The 19106-nt window shown below is 43.5% G+C and overlaps 1 protein-coding gene across 2 annotated transcripts in view; it reads left to right on the top strand.

The window, feature by feature from the left end:
• Positions 1 to 19106, top strand: part of VCL (vinculin) — a 304948-nt gene that overhangs the window by 204155 nt on the left and 81687 nt on the right. Inside the window, exon 19 of one of the 2 annotated variants that reach the window (XM_069240837.1) lies at positions 10658 to 10849. The exons of the other annotated variant lie outside the window; for it this stretch is intronic. Coding sequence (XP_069096938.1) covers positions 10658 to 10849 — 192 coding nt within the window. The remainder of the gene's footprint in view (positions 1 to 10657; positions 10850 to 19106) is intronic. 2 annotated transcript variants of the gene reach the window in all.

Below are 19106 nucleotides of genomic sequence, written 5' to 3' on the forward strand. Positions count from 1 at the left end.
GTCAAAACAGACAACATGACAACAATGTATTATCTAAACAAGCAGGGAGGGACGCACTCCACGCAGTTAAGCATGTTAGCACAAAAAATTTGGCATTGGGCAATTCACAACCAAATTCGCCTAATTGCACAGTTTATACCAGGGATACAAAATCAACTCGCAGACAATCTCTCTCGAGATCACCAACAGGTCCACGAATGGGAAATTCACCCCCAAATACTGAACACTTATTTCAAACTCTGGGGAACACCTCAGATAGACTTGTTTGCGACAAGGGAGAACGCAAAATGCCAAAACTTCGCATCCAGATACCCACACAAACAATCCCAAGGCAATGCCCTATGGATGAACTGGTCAGGGATATTTGCTTACGCTTTTCCTCCTCTCCCTCTCCTTCCTTACCTGGTAAACAAACTCACTCAAAGCAAACTCAAACTCATATTGATAGCACCAACTTGGGCAAGGCAACCCTGGTACACAACGCTGCTAGACCTATCAGTGGTACCCTGCATCAAATTGCCCAACAGGCCAGATCTGTTGACACAGCACAACCAAAGGATCAGACACCCAGATCCAGCATCGCTGAATCTAGCAATCTGGCTCCTGAAATCCTAGAATTCGGGCACTTACAACTTACCCAAGAATGTATGGAAGTCATAAAACAAGCAAGAAGGCCATCCACCAGGCACTGCTATGCAAGTAAATGGAAGAGGTTTGTTTGCTACTGCCATATTAATCAAATACAACCATTACACACAACTCCAGAACATGTAGTGGGTTACTTGCTTCACTTACAAAAATCTAACCTAGCTTTCTCTTCCATTAAGATTCACCTTGCAGCAATATCTGCATACCTGCAGACTACCTATTCAACTTCCCTATATAAAATACCAGTCATTAAAGCATTCATGGAGGGCCTTAGGAGAATTATACCACCAAGAACACTACCTGTTCCTTCATGGAACCTAAATGTTGTCCTAACTAGACTTATGGGTCCACCTTTTGAACCCATGCACTCCTGCGACATACAGTTCCTAACCTGGAAGGTGGCATTTCTCATCGCCATTACTTCCCTGAGAAGAGTAAGCGAGATTCAGGCGTTTACTATACAGGAACCTTTTATACAACTACACAAAAATAAAGTCGTCCTAAGGACCAATCCTAAATTTTTGCCAAAGGTTATTTCACCGTTCCATCTAAATCAAACAGTGGAACTTCCGGTGTTCTTTCCACAGCCAGATACCGTAGCTGAAAGGGCACTACATACATTAGATGTCAAAAGAGCATTAATGTATTACATTGACAGAACAAAGAACATCAGAAAGACTAAACAACTCTTTATTGCATTTCAAAAACCTCATGCAGGAAACCCAATTTCAAAACAAGGTATAGCCAGATGGATAGTTAAATGCATCCAAATCTGCTACCTTAAAGCTAAACGACAGCTGCCCATTACACCAAGGGCACACTCAACCAGAAAGAAAGGTGCTACCATGGCCTTTCTAGGAAACATCCCAATGCAAGAAATATGTAAGGCAGCCACATGGTCTACGCCTCACACATTCACCAAGCACTACTGTGTAGACGTGTTATCCGCACAACAAGCCACAGTAGGTCAAGCTGTATTAAGGACATTATTTCAGACTACTTCCACTCCTACAGGCTGATCCACCGCTTTTGGGGAAATAACTGCTTACTAGTCTATTGCAGAACATGCGTATCTACAGCGACAGATGCCATCGAACTGAAAATGTCACTTACCCAGTGTACATCTGTTCGTGGCATCAGTCGCAGTAGATTCGCATGTGCCCACCCGCCTCCCCGGGAGCCTGTAGCAGTTTGGAAGTTACCTTCAATTATTTATATATGTATCATCTCAACCTTAAATAAGTGCATACTTAGTCACTCCATTGCATGGGCACTATTACTACAATTCAACTCCTACCTCACCCTCTGCGGGGAAAAACAATCGAGGATGGAGTCGACGCCCATGCGCAATGGAGACAAAAGGAGGAGTCACTCGGTCCCGTGACTCGAAAGACTTCTTCGAAGAAAAACAACTTGTAACACTCCGGCCCAACACCAGATGGCGAGCTATTGCAGAACATGCGAATCTACTGCGACTGATGCCACGAACAGATGTACACTGGGTAAGTGACATTTTCATTATGCAGCATAATACAGCACATTCTGTAATAGTGTTCATTATTTCAGCATTGTAAAATTTATAACTGTAAATGGGCATTTGTTGTACCTCATTAGTACCAGTTTAACACCCAGATATAGCAAAAAGCAAAGGTGACAAGTCCAGGTTTGCATAAGACTTTTCACTGCACTGCAGCACTTGTCACTCCATTTTTAGTAATGTTTGACCCATGAATTTCTTTATTTTGTTATAATCTGCAGATTAAGCGACAGGTGATGGATTATGTGGCAAATGCAGCACATTTATAATTATGCATCAATCGCCACACAATAGCATAATTCCAGTGGCCCTGAGCACCATTCATTGTTACAAGATGCTCTTGGTTGATATTTTTAAAGGGCCAGATCTACATATCACTCCATTAGTCAGGCTCCAACTTCCCCTTCAACGTCCACTGTTGGCTCTTATTGATTGGAAACATCTCTGGGGTTACATGGTTTAGTTTATATGTGATCCTCTTTCTTTGCTGGTTCTTCCATATCTATATTTTTACATTTCTAATTAAAAATATTTATTTGAAATGTGTTTTGTTTTAAAATGTTATCTCTCGCTTTCTTTTCCATTGGGCACACACCCTTTTAAATGGGATTCAGTCCATGGTTATAGTAATCTGTGTAGTGTACCAATATAGGGGCACACTATGCAGATAGTACAGGCAACCCTTATTGACTTACAGGGGTTAAAGTAATAACTCTAAATTCTCTCTTTTGCGGTAATGTGGACGAAGAGTGTAGGCTTATCAGAGGGTAGTACTAAGCATTTGTTAAACACACAGCCAATAAATGAGACACACACTCGTGAAGAAACTCAAGACCAAGTTAGAAAAATAACATAGATTTTTATCTTAATTTAGATACCAACATCTTCACTACAAGATAAGTACTTTTCGAGTTTGCAGTATGTCAATTCCTAAAAATACTGCTGTCAGATTTGAGGCCTGAGTCTCGAACGTGATAATGTTATCCTAATGGGAGAGAACACACTGCACAGGGTCACTTGTCAATAACTTACATGACTGTTCTTCTGGACTTAGGGTGAGTAGGGGCCATGGTCTTTAGAACCACCAGCAATTTAGGGTTACCTGCCTTGGTGGGTCTGGGTGCAGAGGTGCTGCTAGCAGTGGTAGCCTCGGATGCTACGCATTGAAATCAATGGGAGCAGTACCTGTAAAAAACATTTGCTGTAAGTGGGCACTGGGTGACCAGTCCGACTGGACCCAAAGGAGGGTTCGGTTCTTTAGGGGCTCTGGGGCCATGAAGCACCATCGATTGGCTCAGACTTGGGCTGTGGGGCTCAGGTGCAGAGGTGTGTTTTCTGATGGGTCACTGGTATTAGAGGCTCTCACTTCTTGGGTTTGACGTGGTGATGGTAGGGTAATGGAACAGAACAAGAGAGCAGGGCCACTCTCGGTGCTGGCCATGGTGTTGCTGATGTCTCTCGTCGGTAGGTCAGTCTTGGTGGTGTTGGTGTCCTGACTGGGCACTAAACAAGCCTTGTTGCTTGCAACTGGCTGAGATATGCCGGTATTGGTCAGGGAGACTTGGGGCAGGCTCAGCATCTCAAAAGCAGGCTAGGTCAATGTGGTGGCACTCCTGGGCACTCTGGATCCTCCTCCTGGCACGAGATGCTTCCTCTGTGGACCTAATGGTCAGCAAAATGAAGAACCTGAAAGTCGTGGTTTGTTCCAGCAGGTGCAGGGAAGTGGCCCCTCCACTCCAAGGGAGAGGCTGACTGGTGGGTGAAGTGCTGGCAGTCCTCCAAGGCTCTGAGCAGATGCACAGCTGCAGGACAAGTCGAGTATTTGCAACTGTCAGGACATGAACATGCAGAATTTTGTGCCAAGCTCTCATCTAGTCCACAGTTCTTGTATCTACGGCTCTTCTTTGTCCTTCTTCTCTTTGTAGTCAAGCGAATCTGAAGTTCTGATGTCAGGGGCTACCTAAATACTGTTATGGGGAGTGTAGGGTAATAGCCCATGGGTTACTTACTCCTCTGGTGACACACTCCCTGTATGACCACTTCCTTTGGGGCGTGGGCATATCCCTGCTCCAGCATTCCTAATTCCTCCAAAAACAAAATGGTGGAATCCTTCCTTTGTGGTCACATCAGCCAGCCCACCTTAGGGGTGTGACTAGCCTGGTAATGCAACATGCCCACTTGCATAGCTAATTTTCCACCTGCCTAGTGCCAAATGGGCCTTAGGGCATGGGTTGGCATCTCCCAGCTCTGGGGGAAGCCGGTATCGCATATCAAAGGTTGTAGGGACTTTGAAGTCCCTGGCCTTAATATGCATATTTACTGGCTATCCTGCTGGAGGAGGTGATAACACCTTCTTCCGGAGCAGGCATTGTTTTTGACCTCTGACAGCACGGGCTCTCACCTCCAGCGGGCTAGAAACGCATCTGTGATGGCAGGCTGATTTATACCAGTCAGCCAGCACACTAGAGGACTAGTAGGTTTCCAGGGGCCACCTCTAGGGTGCTCTCTGGGTGCATGTCATAATAAATGCATGACTGGCATCACTATAGGTTTATTAAGATGAGGTGTTTGATACCAAATACCCTTGGTGTCAGTGAAGCCATTATGTAGTTGGGTAACTCGTAATGACCAGTGCCCAGAACATACCTTAAGATGGCTTCCCTGTTCACTTGTAATATCTAGTAATAAAACTAGACATCACAGGGGCATATCTGCTCATGCAGATATGTCCTCACATAAAATATAATGCACTCTGCATTGGAGTTTCAAGGCCTGCTGTAGGGGTGACATATATATTATATGCAGTGACTTTGGCATGGCACCCAATGAGTGTGCCATATCGTGGTTTCACTCATGGTTGCACAATGTCACGCAACCTGCAGTGGCATTCTGCATGTAATTTGTACGGGGTCCCTTAGGGTGGCATAATAAATGTTACAGCCCTTAGGGACCCTCTTTGGTACCCAAACCCTAGGTACCAAGGGTACCATTTACTAGGGACTTACTAAGGTGCTAAAGTGCTTGCCAACTGGGTTACAATTGCATATTTATTTTTTAGGGGAAACACTGCACTGGATCCTTGCTAGCAGGCTTCAGTGCACTGTCAAAGTCGAAAACCAGCATCTAGAAGTTCAGGCAACACGTTGGGGACAACCTGTAAAATATTTTGGCTTCTTCCAGTGGTTTATATGCACACATCTGCTCTCACACCTACCCCCACTCGGCCTACATCATTTGCATCCAGTGGGGGCCTGTCCTTTTTGGGGCAGAATGGCAAAGAAACCTCTCCAGTAGCCAGTACATCTGAGGTTCATAGGCAGAGGAGCTGCCTTGTAGTGATGTTTTGCTTCATCCTCAACAGGTGCAGCTCTGGCTTACATACGAGGTGCACCGAAACAGGATCTATGGTTTCCCAGAACCTCCTCTTCTCCTGTTCAATGGCAGTCCCAATGGATACCTCTTTTCCCTATTGGGTTTAGAATCCTTAGTCCTGAAATGTACAGCTGAGACATGAAAAATACTTTTTACAACAATTTTTCACCAAAATGATAGGCAATAAATGGAAAACTCCGTATGACAGACTGATTATTGTCCATTGAAATCTTCCTGCTTGCTTAATAAGTTGTTGTTTCTGCACCTTTGTGCGAAGGACAATGTTTTGCTGTCCTGCTTCATCAGTGCTAGGTAAAAAGTCAAAGATATGGGAATCCCAGAGTAAGACTGTTTAACAAAATGCTGAATTGGCCCAGAGACCTGCACATTTCTCTCTCTTGGTGGGCAGTAGCTTGCATGTTGGTGATGAAATTTACTTACTCTGACCTTCTCCAACTAAAGCTATGAAAATAGCTTTCTTTTATACATAACCTAAAGAGATGTGCTGCATTTCAACCGCTAAATAGAAATGGGAATCTCAGTCACAGTACTGGATCCATGTTCAGCTCTTCTGTTTTGCAGAAAGATAATTAAAAGGAAATGTGTTTGCTTTTTCATAAAAACATACACCTCCTAATGTGATAGTGTTCTGGTAGTGACAGACGGGCATACACAATACTTCTGTTATTTTTCAGCTTCTAGGCCTTTGGAATATTACTTCTTCTCAGGTTCGTTCTGCTTTCAAAGCAAGATATCACATATGGTGCTAGAATATCATAACCAAAATATTGTCTGACGTAAATATTACGTCTTTTGTTTGTTTGTTTTTTAACAAAGATATTGCTCCATTGGTGTAATAATTGCACATCTAAGAATGACATTTTTATAAACTATATTTGGGACACAATATTTCTGTCAGATGATTTTTTTGCTTGCATTATACTGACATAGAACTGAGATAATATTTCTAATTTAAATCAGCTTCTACTAAAAAGAAGAGCTACACTATGATACCACCGCCTGTTTCTGTGCCATGACATTATCAAAATGAGCTTTGAATCCAGTTTCTCTGGGAGTGAATTCACCTGCAGTGGTCGAGGGAAGTTTTCTTTTCATATGTTGTGAAGTTTGAGCCTTACCATTAGACCGGTATTGGGGGGGGGGGGGGGGGGGGGGTTGTTTAATTGTCTAGAAGAAAACATGATGGCTAAGGTCTATCCTCAGTCTGTGCACTCTACCACAGTTATTGATTTTAAAATCCTCTTCTGTGATGAGTCTTTCTCATCATTTGGAAGCAACTCAGAGATGGGATTTGCTGGCATTTCTAACTTTAATAGCCATTATTTCCATATTCTCGTGGTAGAAGGTCACAAAAGAAATTCTCAGATGTGTGACGGATGGGCATGACGACAGATACATCTACCTACCAATTACCATCATTTGTGCTCCAAGAGTGTTAATAATTGTGCTCTTGTTGTGCATCTTTCCTGCAAGTGAGTCTGCATTTGTGTAAATATATAACAACTACCATGTCATTGTTGGCAGAGGATTTACTGTAAACGTTTTTGACTCTTCTCTGGGCCATCTTCCAGGGAATATCATAGGGGCTGCCATATTTTACAGAGAATAATTATTAGGCTCAGTTGTTCCAGAAGACTTAGAAAATAGCCGTACTACACACTAATACATCATCAAGATTGTTAATGAACTTTCAGCAAAGGAGTCTTTAGGTGCCTTAGACACAAATTGGTTCTTAAGATAGTTCTTACTTTTGTGCCTATCCTATTGTTTGAAATGTATATACATCAGGAAAACCTTCTTTAGCTGTTCACCTGAAGAATACCTGCTATACGACTGAAGAGATTTTTCAGAAATTGAAATGGAGCAAGGGCCCTTAAAGTATGATTCAGCCAGAAGAATACTGAGGTTCTAGTAAACGGTTATGGTTTAAATGCAGGTATGGCAGCTTCCCAATTCCATTCTTACCAGCTTGCTATTGCTGTCAGATAAGTAGTTTCTTAGTATGCTGAGAAATATAACACTGTATTATATAACCGATCATTCCATTAGATGAAGGACTGGATCTGTAGCTTTTTTTTCTGAGGTTTGTTCCCTTTGTTGAGACAATCAAAGCAAATACATGGCTGATACTTCCATGCCTCTTTCATACATTACATGTATGATTGTTCTTCTAGACTGATTCTTTCTTTTGGAGTAGAGGTTCTCTGAAATTGGCACTCTAGAATACTGGTCACCTCTTGTTGTCTCCTCCCTTTCTTTGAAGTGTGTCACAAACGTTTTGATAGAGAGAGAACAGTGAGGACTTAATAATGCAACATTACTTTCATAACAGTTTTGGTACTTTAGTTTTTGCTCTTTCTCCTTTACAGTTCCCACAGAACCACCTCATCAGCGTATGCTTGGTCACCCCATTTATGGATTTAGGTACTTGGAGGTTAGATGGTGGTGGTGTAGGGAATGAGGATGGAATCATCTCAAAAGCACAAGGGTGCTTTATTGAGTACCTTTCAAAATGTAAAACTATTGTATTGATTTGTAATAAAGTACAGTTTACAGACTGGCCTGCTACACTAGCACAGTATACAGCAATTTGTGAAAGACAAGACCACATGGATCAACATGAGTCATTTTAAGTTGTCACCACCTTAGTAATGCTTACTGGTCACAGGCAGCACCGAATAATAGCATAAAGTTTCCCAGATGTGATTGATATCTATAGATAAGTGTCCAATTAGCAGACCTTGCATGTCCCGATGAAGCTAGTTTTGCACATATTGTCCAACGTTTCCAAGATCAACCTTCCCAAATATGTGTACATATTTCCTGCATGCCCAGTCTCTAATCAAAAACAGTGATAGACCAAATATGCATTCATCCACACACACACACACTTGGTCCCATGTTCTTTTAGCGGCCTAGTATGCACACAAGTTTCCATTTTTGCCTCATCCTTCTCAGCTGAGACAAGAACACTATTTGTCTTGAACATGTTTAAACGGGGTTAAACGTGAATTGAGTTGGTAAAAAACACATGGAATAAAAACACATAAAAAAAAAAAACAGGTAAACACCAAAGAGTAATTTAAAACAGTGAGAAGTATAAGAATGAGAAAGAGGAACATAAAAACGACTTCCTTTAGAGGTTTTGAATACTGTCTGTTGAGGATGAAGGGCATAGACTATAATATCAAATAATGTAGTAGAACAATCAACCAGTTAGAAAAAACGGAGGTAAGAATTAAACGGTTTGTAGCCTTAAACATGAATATTGAGCATATTTTTCGGAAGTGATGTAACTAAAACGTCAACTAAGATACTTTGAAGAGATGTACTGAATAAAGGAAAAGGAACAGTCGCACATGGTTCCTAATGTTCCTGGAAGATGGGATAGGCTGAGGAGAACAGATAGTATAAATAGAAGGGTCATGATCAGCCGATAAAAGAAGTAGGGCCAAGAATGCTTCTTATATTGGTTAAGATGTAACAAATGAGAAAACTTACTCTTGAGGCAAAGTACATAAGAAGGTAGCTTTGTGCTTCTGTATGTCACAGAGTTGACGCAGTTACTGCCTTCCGAATGAACAAGTTGTGGACATTGTACTCAACTCCACCGTGAAGTAACGTGCAATAGATAGCATTTTACCTGCCTGTGGCAGTGTACATACGAAGATATCACCATACTCAGATACGGTTTTAATACATCTGGAGGAAATCCCATGCTCCTATCCGGTGAAAGTTTTGGATATTGCGAAAAAGAAACATACAGCACTATAATTGCCTTCTGGTGAATATACATCTTATAGGTTGCCCCTTAATCTTCAATGCGGGTAGTAGCACGAGTTACCACCTGCATCGGGAATAACATACCAGAGGAAGCTCAAAATATGTAACATTTTTGTGGGCAAAATGTCACCCAAATGCGGAATAACCAAGTCCCTCATATTATTCACCATTTCTCATAATGACCCTCACTTTCAGCAGCTACTTACTGATGCACGTTATTGCTACTTCTATATGCCGAAATACAGATGTGGTATTCATGCTTCCCTTTTAATAGGGGCCTTAGGGCGATCTGCATTTCTCTGCAGTGCCTGCTGTTTTTGCTGCACAAACACCATGGTCCGCTGTGCTGGCATTTCAGAAACCCTACCCATAGATTTTGATGAACTTTGATGGCTATTGTACCTGCCAGCCTCCCACAATATGAATGAATGTAACTCTTCTCAGTTATTTGAAAGGTATGGGGTGAATTGGTAAGAGATGGTTCAGGTACTCATCTTAGTGTCCCCTACACTCACCCATGCAGCCTCCACCATGATAATGCCCACCCAACAATCAGTCTACTAAAGTACTTTGAGAATGCATGCCATCCAAATAGATTGAGAGAAAAGGATCTTTGCTTCTGCTGTAAACACTTAGTCGATGACCATAGTGAAAGACAACCAATTATATGAAAAATTAATGGGCGGCTATATAGACTAAGAGTAACATAGCTCACAAGTTACTTGGCAAGTTACTCAACCAGTATAGGTTTTGCATTCTGGTACCTTTGCCCTGCTTATCCCATTACAAATCAAGGACTTCAAGCACCAAAATGCTCAGAAAAACCCAAACCTGGATGTGCTATCTCTGCATGGAATTATGGAAACTGAAGCATTCTAGGCCACAGGATTTATTCTGGTGAGTAACTTGTTCTGAATGTACATATAGCATTTGCTACGTCCCTACAGATTGTTTGGCCACATTTGTCTTGCTCGTTAAATTAGATTGTCCCATCTCAGGATGCTGTGGACAGAGCCGTCTGGCTTCTTGTTCCCTGCCACCTTTGTGGATTAATGGATTTTTTTTACCCTGTTTTTCCGATTCTCCTGCTTTTTCTTTATTCACCTTCACCCATGCCTTCCTTTCCTTAATAACCCATCTTCTGCTTTGTGTGCTGAGTGTGAGATGAAATCTGAGTGCTTTACAATAAAAAACTTGGTTGATACACGTTTCTTTCTTTTTTAATTTTCTTGACCAAGTCCTGCTTTTCCTACTAACTGTGTCCCTGTTTCTCCACCCTCCTGGTCACCCGCAAAGCCTGACGTGACCCCAGAGGTAGAGGAGGATGATGATGAGGATGCAGACGATGTTGAGTTCACTTTGCCCTCAGACATGGAAGACGATTACGAGCCTGAGCTGCTCCTAATGCCGCCCAATCAGCTTGTTAACCAGCCCATTCTTGCCGCCGCCCAGGCCTTGCATCGGGAGGCAACCAAGTGGTCCAGCAAGGTACTCCTGGGCGTCCAGTGGTGCCCGGCTAGACGGAATGGCGACACGTTTGCATTGGCCCTGACCCTTGCTGGGTCTCATACGTCGTTGAGTGAATTCCCCCCCCAAAATTCAATTAATTTTAAGCTTGTCTGCACTTCATGTTAAGGACTGAGAGTGGCTTCACAAGTCTGTCAGCTCTGCCAATGCCATTTGTAAGCTTCATGCCATTTGTAAGCTTCATGTTGGTCACTTAAAGGAAAGCTTCTCGACTGCTATTGTACTTTTCTTCCAGGCCTGTGATGGCAGTCTCTTTCTTTGTTTGTTCCACATGTCCCACCCATGAGAGCCTTCAGGGGCCAGATTTCCAATGATTTCCCTTGGCTGTTCAGCCAGAGAATGACATATTAAAATGGGTGTGGGTGTGTGTTATGCTTGTTGAGCGTTAACTGAGCACTGGGCATGGCTTGGAATGGCTTTGAAGGGAAGAGTGTCTGCTGGTGCCTTTCTCGTGAACAGCTCGCAAATTCTGTTAAGGTTTTCTTATATGATTTTGTACGCTCATATCCTCGCTACATTATGTGATATTGAGCTAAGGCTTTTTTGAAGGACGTGCACCTCTCAGCTTCTGGTGTTGTCAGAGTTTAGAAGTCAAAGAACAGTCAGATGTGGAGGGGCAGACGCAAAACTATGACTAACCTTGATGGTTCAATCACCCAGTGGTGCAGCAGTTTTCTGTTAAATGCCCTATGATCAATTGAAAAACCTCTTTAGTGTTTATTTGGATCACTTGCTATTTGAAATCTGCAAATGTTTATCTTCACAGTCACCATTTAAAAATAGAGTTTAACATTTTTCATTTAAAAAAAGAAATGTTCCTAATTTTCTATATGTATATGGGAAATTCTTATATGTTCAGCACTCTGTACCCTATTTATATATTTCTTATATGTAATGCGTATGTGGCCCATCCTGCATCAGAGTTCTTTATTAGAAGCAGGTGGAGCCAGGGGCTCCTCACAATTAATAGGTCATTCAGTTCCTTGGTAACATCATGTTTCAGCTACCAGCAGTCGAGATTGGTAACCGGGTTACGGGAACATCTAACTGAGAGTGGACGCAAGACATCAAAGAGATCAGTTTAGAGGCAGGACTGAAAGAAAGAGAATTATAAGTGTGTGCAGCATGGAACAGTCAACAGGTGTGACGTGAACAGATAGTTGAGTAGAAGAACCAGCAAGTAAAAAGTTACTAAGGGTGGTCCAAAGTAGGGGCAAGAGAGAGTCAAGAGAACTGAATTACAGTTTAGCGTTCTCATTGTGTTTGTGAAAGAGAAAAGCTTTAAGCTGCTTACGGACTGAGAGCTGAGTTGATTGGGTCTTTAAAGTCACAGAAGTGGCCATGATACCGAAGGACTGGGAAAAGCACCTGTTTTGTTGAGACATCAGGAGGCTTCAGTCTAGCCTTAAGGTGTCTTTGCTTTTACGTTTCGTATTCTCAGAAGATTTTCAGCATCTCAGTGGGATAGAGGCACAGAACAGTAAACCTCATTGTATGAGGGGAAGCCTATTTTGGACTGTGCTCTGGACCACAAGGACAGCCAACCAAGTACCTTTAAAATGAATGTAATGTGATCATAGCATTTGTACAACTGTTAGTCTTGTTGCAGATGAAGAGTTGCGTAAAGAGGGTGTGGTGATATCCTGCTAAGACTTGCTGTCTAACAACATTCATTGAGCACCCACCACGCAAATGAGCCATTGGCACTGGTCTAGATGCTGCCTAGCCAAGCAGGCTGGTCTTCAACATTTGCTTGAAGCTAGACAGAGAAATTGAGAACCGTATGCCCGTGGGCAAAGGCGTTCCAGATAACCATGGCTGGACTGAAAAGGAGCAGCTTTGGTGGCGAGTTTATTCCTGGGAACTTTAGGTAAAGCTTTGTCCTAACTACGATCATTCTTAGCAGGTCAGTAAAAACAGAATTTATATTCCAAGTGAGGTGGGGCTGATAGGTGCAAACATCTGCATGTTAGATAGGCAAACTGAAAACCTATAATTCCGCAATAGGGAACACATGAAATTACCTACATGCTATAAAGCTGAAGCCCATAATAGCTCTTTTAGCACCATTCTGAGGCCTCTGAAATTGTTTAAACAGGGACATTGGGTGGCATCATTAAATGGTGATTTGCAGCATATGCTGCAGTAGAACACATGCTGTGCACGTTCCTGCCACTTAATATTAAGTCGGACATTGCAAGTTGTTTTTCTTCAAAGTCGAGGTTTCAGTTTTGAGGTGACTCTTGATGCATCCCCCCAAACCACAATACACCAGGACATAGCCTTCACATTAGATTGACTTTTTTCCTTTTAATGGGTTCAGACGAATCTGAGTTTGAAGCGCTGCAGGACAGGTGCACTGCAGAATTGCATTTTCAGCGTCGACATACCAGAATGTCTACAGACAACTCACAAAGGCATCATTGCCAATAAAGACTATATAGTAAACCTCAAAGGCATCTTACTGTTGAATACTTCTTGACCAAACTCTTTGGTGCCAGATCATATGACAGTGATTCATATGATGGAGAGGTATGAAGAATACCTTTTAAATTCTATTCTGTAAGAAATTGGATTGTTAATTGCGAAAGGGGTGAGTCCTTAACAAGTAATGAGTCCACAAACCTCTCTTTACCCATTAGTAGCCCATTGTAGTACCCGACTCTTTCAGGGTAGAGAAGCAGAGCAGACTGAGGCATACTCAGGGGAGGTGATGTGCTAGTATCCCAGCTCTCTATTACGCAGAAATACTACTAAAAAAATAAATTTCCATTCCGTGCTTTCTCTTTTAAAACTGCAAAATACTTTTATTACGCACACACTACTATATACTATCCATTAAGTTGCAAATATGTACAGTCGGTTAGATGGATATATGTTTGGTGACACCCTCTGCTCACGGTGGATCATGAACCCTATAACCATACCCCCCACCTATACTAGATGCAACATCACAATAAAAGAAGTGTTGTTATAAATAAGGCAGGCCTTCTAGTTTTTGTCGGGGTGTCACTAGATCAGTAAAAGGATCAATATTATACAACTCAACATTGTAACACCATTGATATCAATAAGGACAGTACCAATAAGAATTGCACATTACAATGCACCATTGAAGTCACTGGGGATAATACTAGTATACAGTGGCATTCATTACAATGTGAAACCATGCACTGATCATCAATTTTTTCAATAAAGCATTAATTTCAGAAATAGGTCTATAATATTTCTCCTTCTTTTATGGGGCCCAAATGTAGCCTTAGGGCCAGCCATTAAAAGCCCCTGCCCTTCCAAGTCCAGGTGCTAAAGAACAGGTTTAGAGAGACCTTGAAAGTGAAGTAAAACCTCTCTCAGAAGCATAAATATATCCCCCCAGAGACTTAGGGTAAATTTTGGGGTCAATCTGGGGACTCGGGGGAGGGATGGAGCTGCTGCACCTCCTGTAGCCCCTATAACACATTTGAAAAATGTTTGTGGTGCTCTTGCCCATTTTGGGGCACCACAGAAGCAGGCAGGTATGGAAAGTACCCCCACAAGGATTTCTGGGGTGTTTCATGGCCCAGCAGTATGAGCATTTGATAAGCGCCTTTTAGGTAAGTGGCTTTCCACCACAGTCCAGTTAACTTTTATTCCTGGGTGCCCTGATCCCAGTGGGGGCACCCACACCCTTGTATTAACTAGAGGACTGTGGGAGAGCCACAAGGCTCTTGCAGTCCCAGCCAGCTTCCCTTAAGAGTGCACACCTCCTGTCCGGTGCACCAGAGCCTGCACATCTCTAGACCCACTCCCTCCTGGTGGTTGAAGTTTTTCTTCTGCTCCCGCCCACAGGCAGGATTCCTGCACTTACCCTTCCCAAGAGGAGGAGCACAAGCAGGAAGATGGGGCCAGCATACCATGCCTTTCCCAAATACGAGTTGGGCAACACGCCCAGCCATGAAACAGCCTCTTCTATCCCAGGGGTTGGTGTTACCTAGACCTTAACATGCATGCATCGGGCTTCATGGTTGTGGGCCCTTGGGCCAACGTTTGTACAGAGAGTTAGTCCCAGGCGTGCCCTCCCTATAAATAAAATAGGCTGAGAGGGCACCTACACATAGGGACTTGGCCTCCCCTGGGAATTTAGAATTAGTTGGCAGATCCTCTTGCGCTTTATTCTCTGTTTGGTCCTCCTGCAGAACTGAGCTTTAAAGGTTGATATCTCTGACCTCGTAGTGCCATCCAGGTTGATCTGGGGTCATTTTGCTCCAGTGTGTCCAGCCTAGTCACCAGCAGCATTTTCCTCAGGCCTCAGTAAGGCACTTTTAGTGGTGAGATAAGTTCCCAGCGCCAGTCTGTGCTCCTGAGGCTCTCGTCTGTTTCTGCTTCTGCTTAGGGTGTGTCTTCCACAGCAAGCAAGCAGAATACCCACCCTGTCACACTTCCCAGGCCCCAGGGCTGTCTTGCAGGACACCTGTGTGTCAGCAGTGGAGTTGAGGTCCAGTCCATAGAATGTCCAGCGGGAACACCCCAGAGTTCGCCAGCAGTTCCATTCACCCAACTGCTTCTCATAGGGCAGAGGGAGGCCAGCACCACTGGCTCTGGATAGACCAATCCTAGGCCTGAGAGTCAGCTGGAATCAAAGTGCATCCTTGCAGGGCATCAAGGGGGTTCTCCTTCCAGCTAGACGTCTGTTTGCCATTGTCGTTGCGAGGTCCAGTGACTTCATTTGTCTCTCCCTTGTGCAGGGAGTTTTAAGTGGGGGTGTAACGTTCTGGAAAGCCAGGCACTCCTGTTTAATCTTCTGATGTCATGTCTGATCAGCACTGTTCACTTGCCCCAACTGTCCTGTACAACATTTTAGGACAATCCAATATGGTGACTTTAAGTTGTCTCTGGATAGAGCTTTTCTTAAGAGCCTCCGCTCTGACCATAGCAGACACAGCCGCCTGTTCCCTTCCCAACAAAACTTCAAAGGCAAGCCCCCTCCTAGGTTGTCTCCAGAGATTTGGTCCTGCACCTTTCTTTCATTGGGCCTGGGCTGTCCCAGACCAGGTGCTGTGTGTCAAGCTAATTAACTGATGCAGATTCCCTCCCGACCTCTTCCTTTCCCAGGATATGGGTCAATTACTGTTAATTGCTTTTATGTGTTGGGAGCCCTTTGATCCTCCTGTCAGGAAGTAGAGTAATTATCTTGGCCTTATAAGGGTTGGGGAGGGTCAAAGGCTTGGAACTGGATACAAGCTGAGCCAGGGAAATATGACAGTTCTTGAAGTGTCATATTGAGTGTAGATATGATATTAGGGACCGCAAATCTACACTCTGGTGCATGTTTTTTCTTAGATTGGTACCTTGCGGGATGCTGCAGGCCTTAGTGGAGCGAAATTGTACATTTCACCTGTAGTGTGTAATACAGTGTAAACATCACAGACATTCAGTAGGCACAACAGACCTACACTCTGAATGCCCACCTTCATTTTAAGACATACTCCTGGTCAGTGTGAATCTCTGAAGAGGCCCTTTTTTGACAGGCTACCCGTGCACAGATACCAGGATGTGCAAGATCTTCGTCTGACACATGCAGCCCACTCATGTGTTTGCGTGTAACTAGACCAGAGCCTCTTAGCTGTGCAGCAGCGGCCTTTTCTCAAAAGGTGTACACTGGGGGTTAGCACTGTGTCCATTTACCATGAATTTACTGTGAGGCTCAGGTACTGAGACTCACTCACTGTAAAAGGCCAAAAACAGGCACTCAAAAGAAACAATTCTAGGGGGAATCAGGGGAAGGATCCCACTATGCAACATGGTCACTTGCAATAGTATGTTCTTGTGGTTGGATACAATTCAAGTCTGCAACCTCTGTGTCCCGAGAGACTACTAAGATGCGTCCTATGCAACCTCTCAGTCCTTTCTGTGTTTATTAAAAAAACAATATCTAACACTGAAGAGGGAGACTGTGGGTGCATCTCCATGGTTCTCTTATGCAAGCATTCGCACATGGCATCAAAGACCCTGATTGAATTTACTTTGATATTAATTGGGGTACCCTGGGTCCCAAAATATGTCTCTTCCACGAACTCTTGTGGGCAATTTTTCTCAGGGCCCTTAATTAAACCCACGACAAACCTTCTTTTTCGCAGGCATCACATTTAGAGGATTTACCTTGCAGACCAAGACCTAGAACAGAAACTTTCCTGCAGGGCCCGGAACAGTATCAAGCCCTGAACCACCTCTGAAGAGGCCACCTACTTCTCCACAAGCTTTCTTGGCTACAAAAGTCTACCTCGACTCTAGAAAAGCATCAAGACCCTGTGCTTGAACTATGATGGCAATACCATCCAGCCTGCCTCAGAAGTCAAGATTGACTCTGAAGTCGACCCCACAACCAGCATCAGCCTCCACACTGAGCTAAGCAGCACAAGAAGAAGACAAAGGTGAGCAACTGGGTGCAAGACAGAGAAGGATCTGTATATACCTAGTCTCAAATCACATTTTAGCAAGACTACCCTCAATTGGACCTCTTTCAGATGGTCAGCCCCACATCAAGAAATGCCTTATAACTTTCAGAAGTGCTCAGGACGTATCCTGATCCCAAAAAGACCAGTCCTAGGAAGCCCACACTGCCACCTACGCAGTCACCTGCACAGTCCTTCCCAACCACACTCTGTTTGTGGAAATTCAGGTCATGTTGCTGCAAATCAGCCAGAGCCCTCTGAAGAACTAAAACTTACAGATGACTGAGACAGCGCATGACCTGATTATAATATTAATCCCCAAGATGACACATCTTGGGAGCTGTACTCCATCAAGCAATCACCACCAAATGATACCACTGCGTGCCATGCAGTTCAGCGTGCAGCGCATTATCACAAAGTTGAGCTTCATGTAGTACAGGAAGAGGATAACTTCCTCATTAAGACACTGTCAAAATCAGATCAGCCTGCACAATTTCTGCCAATGCTAGAGAGCATGCAAAAAGTGCTTGGCTAGACACTCATCAAAGACCCCATCAAATCAGTCAAGAAAAAGTACAAAGGAGTACTTGAAAATCCTAACTTTATCAGATGTCAAGTTACACCAGATTTGCTTGTAGTACATACGCTATGTAAGAGGGCTTCCGTGCAGTGCTCAGGGGATACCTTTACAACTTGAAAGGAAGCAAGGGGATACCTTTACAACTTGAAAGGAATCAATTCTTCTGGCAAACAGGTAGCTCCGAGTGTTGCCTGACAGTGGCACAAAGCCAACTCTTATTCTTTTATCCAGAGATGGCTTATACCACTGGGAGATGGAGCAGTTAGTTAAGCACCTTTTCGAACCTTGCATTAAACTCAGAAAGATACTGGTGCAGGAACGTAAATTACCTCAAACACCAACATCAGATGTGTTCTAGATGCAGTTGACACTGCCTCTAGGGAAACCAACAATAGCATTCTCCTCTAATGTCATAACTGGTTGTAAGTATCTGGTGCTCAAATACTCCTTAGTGTGCCTTTCCACGGAGAATACCTTTCCAGTCCAGAGGTGAACTGCATGCTGGAAAAGATTAAAAAAGGATGTGGACACAACAGAGGCAAAGGGGCACTCCAGGTGTATTGTATGAAGGCAGGTTTTCACAGGGAACAAGCACTTGTTGGAGCAATGTAAGCAGCTACCCCTACGTCATATGTACCAGTTGCAATAGACATTTCATGGGGGTCGGTCATCCAAGAAGTACTCTACAGATAGCTTCCAGGGCACCAACCTCCAAGTCTGGAGGTGCCCAAAGCAAGGGCACTTCTGTCTCCAAAAAGTGACTTTCTACTCATTTCCCTCAACCACTCAACATCTACAGGGGTGCCTGAGGTAATAATTTCCAGAGAAGGAGAATGATACTCCCCATCGTTGCTCATTGCCATTGCCTGGAGTTTCATACCATACCACACCACTCCCTATTCCACCACGGTGTCGTGACAGCAAAGATCACCAAAGGCTGGTACAAGAAGTGCACACATTGCTTTAAAAAGCACCACTCTATAGTTTCTCATCCTTAGGAAAGAACAGGACGGTGCAGCCTATACTCTACCTCTGATATCAGAGCACTTCAAGATAACAGCTTTTCAAAACGTCATTCCGCTCCTTCGTGTCAAGGACTGCATGCCCTAGAGCGTAATTTTTTTTTAAGTGCCATGGCCCAAAATGTTTCTAAGGAGTCCACTGCATCTGGTGCTGCCCCCGCTCCTGCCACTGCTGTCAAATACGA

This window comes from Pleurodeles waltl, chromosome 6 (genome assembly GCF_031143425.1).
Source record: "Pleurodeles waltl isolate 20211129_DDA chromosome 6, aPleWal1.hap1.20221129, whole genome shotgun sequence".
NCBI lineage: Eukaryota > Metazoa > Chordata > Amphibia > Caudata > Salamandridae > Pleurodeles > Pleurodeles waltl.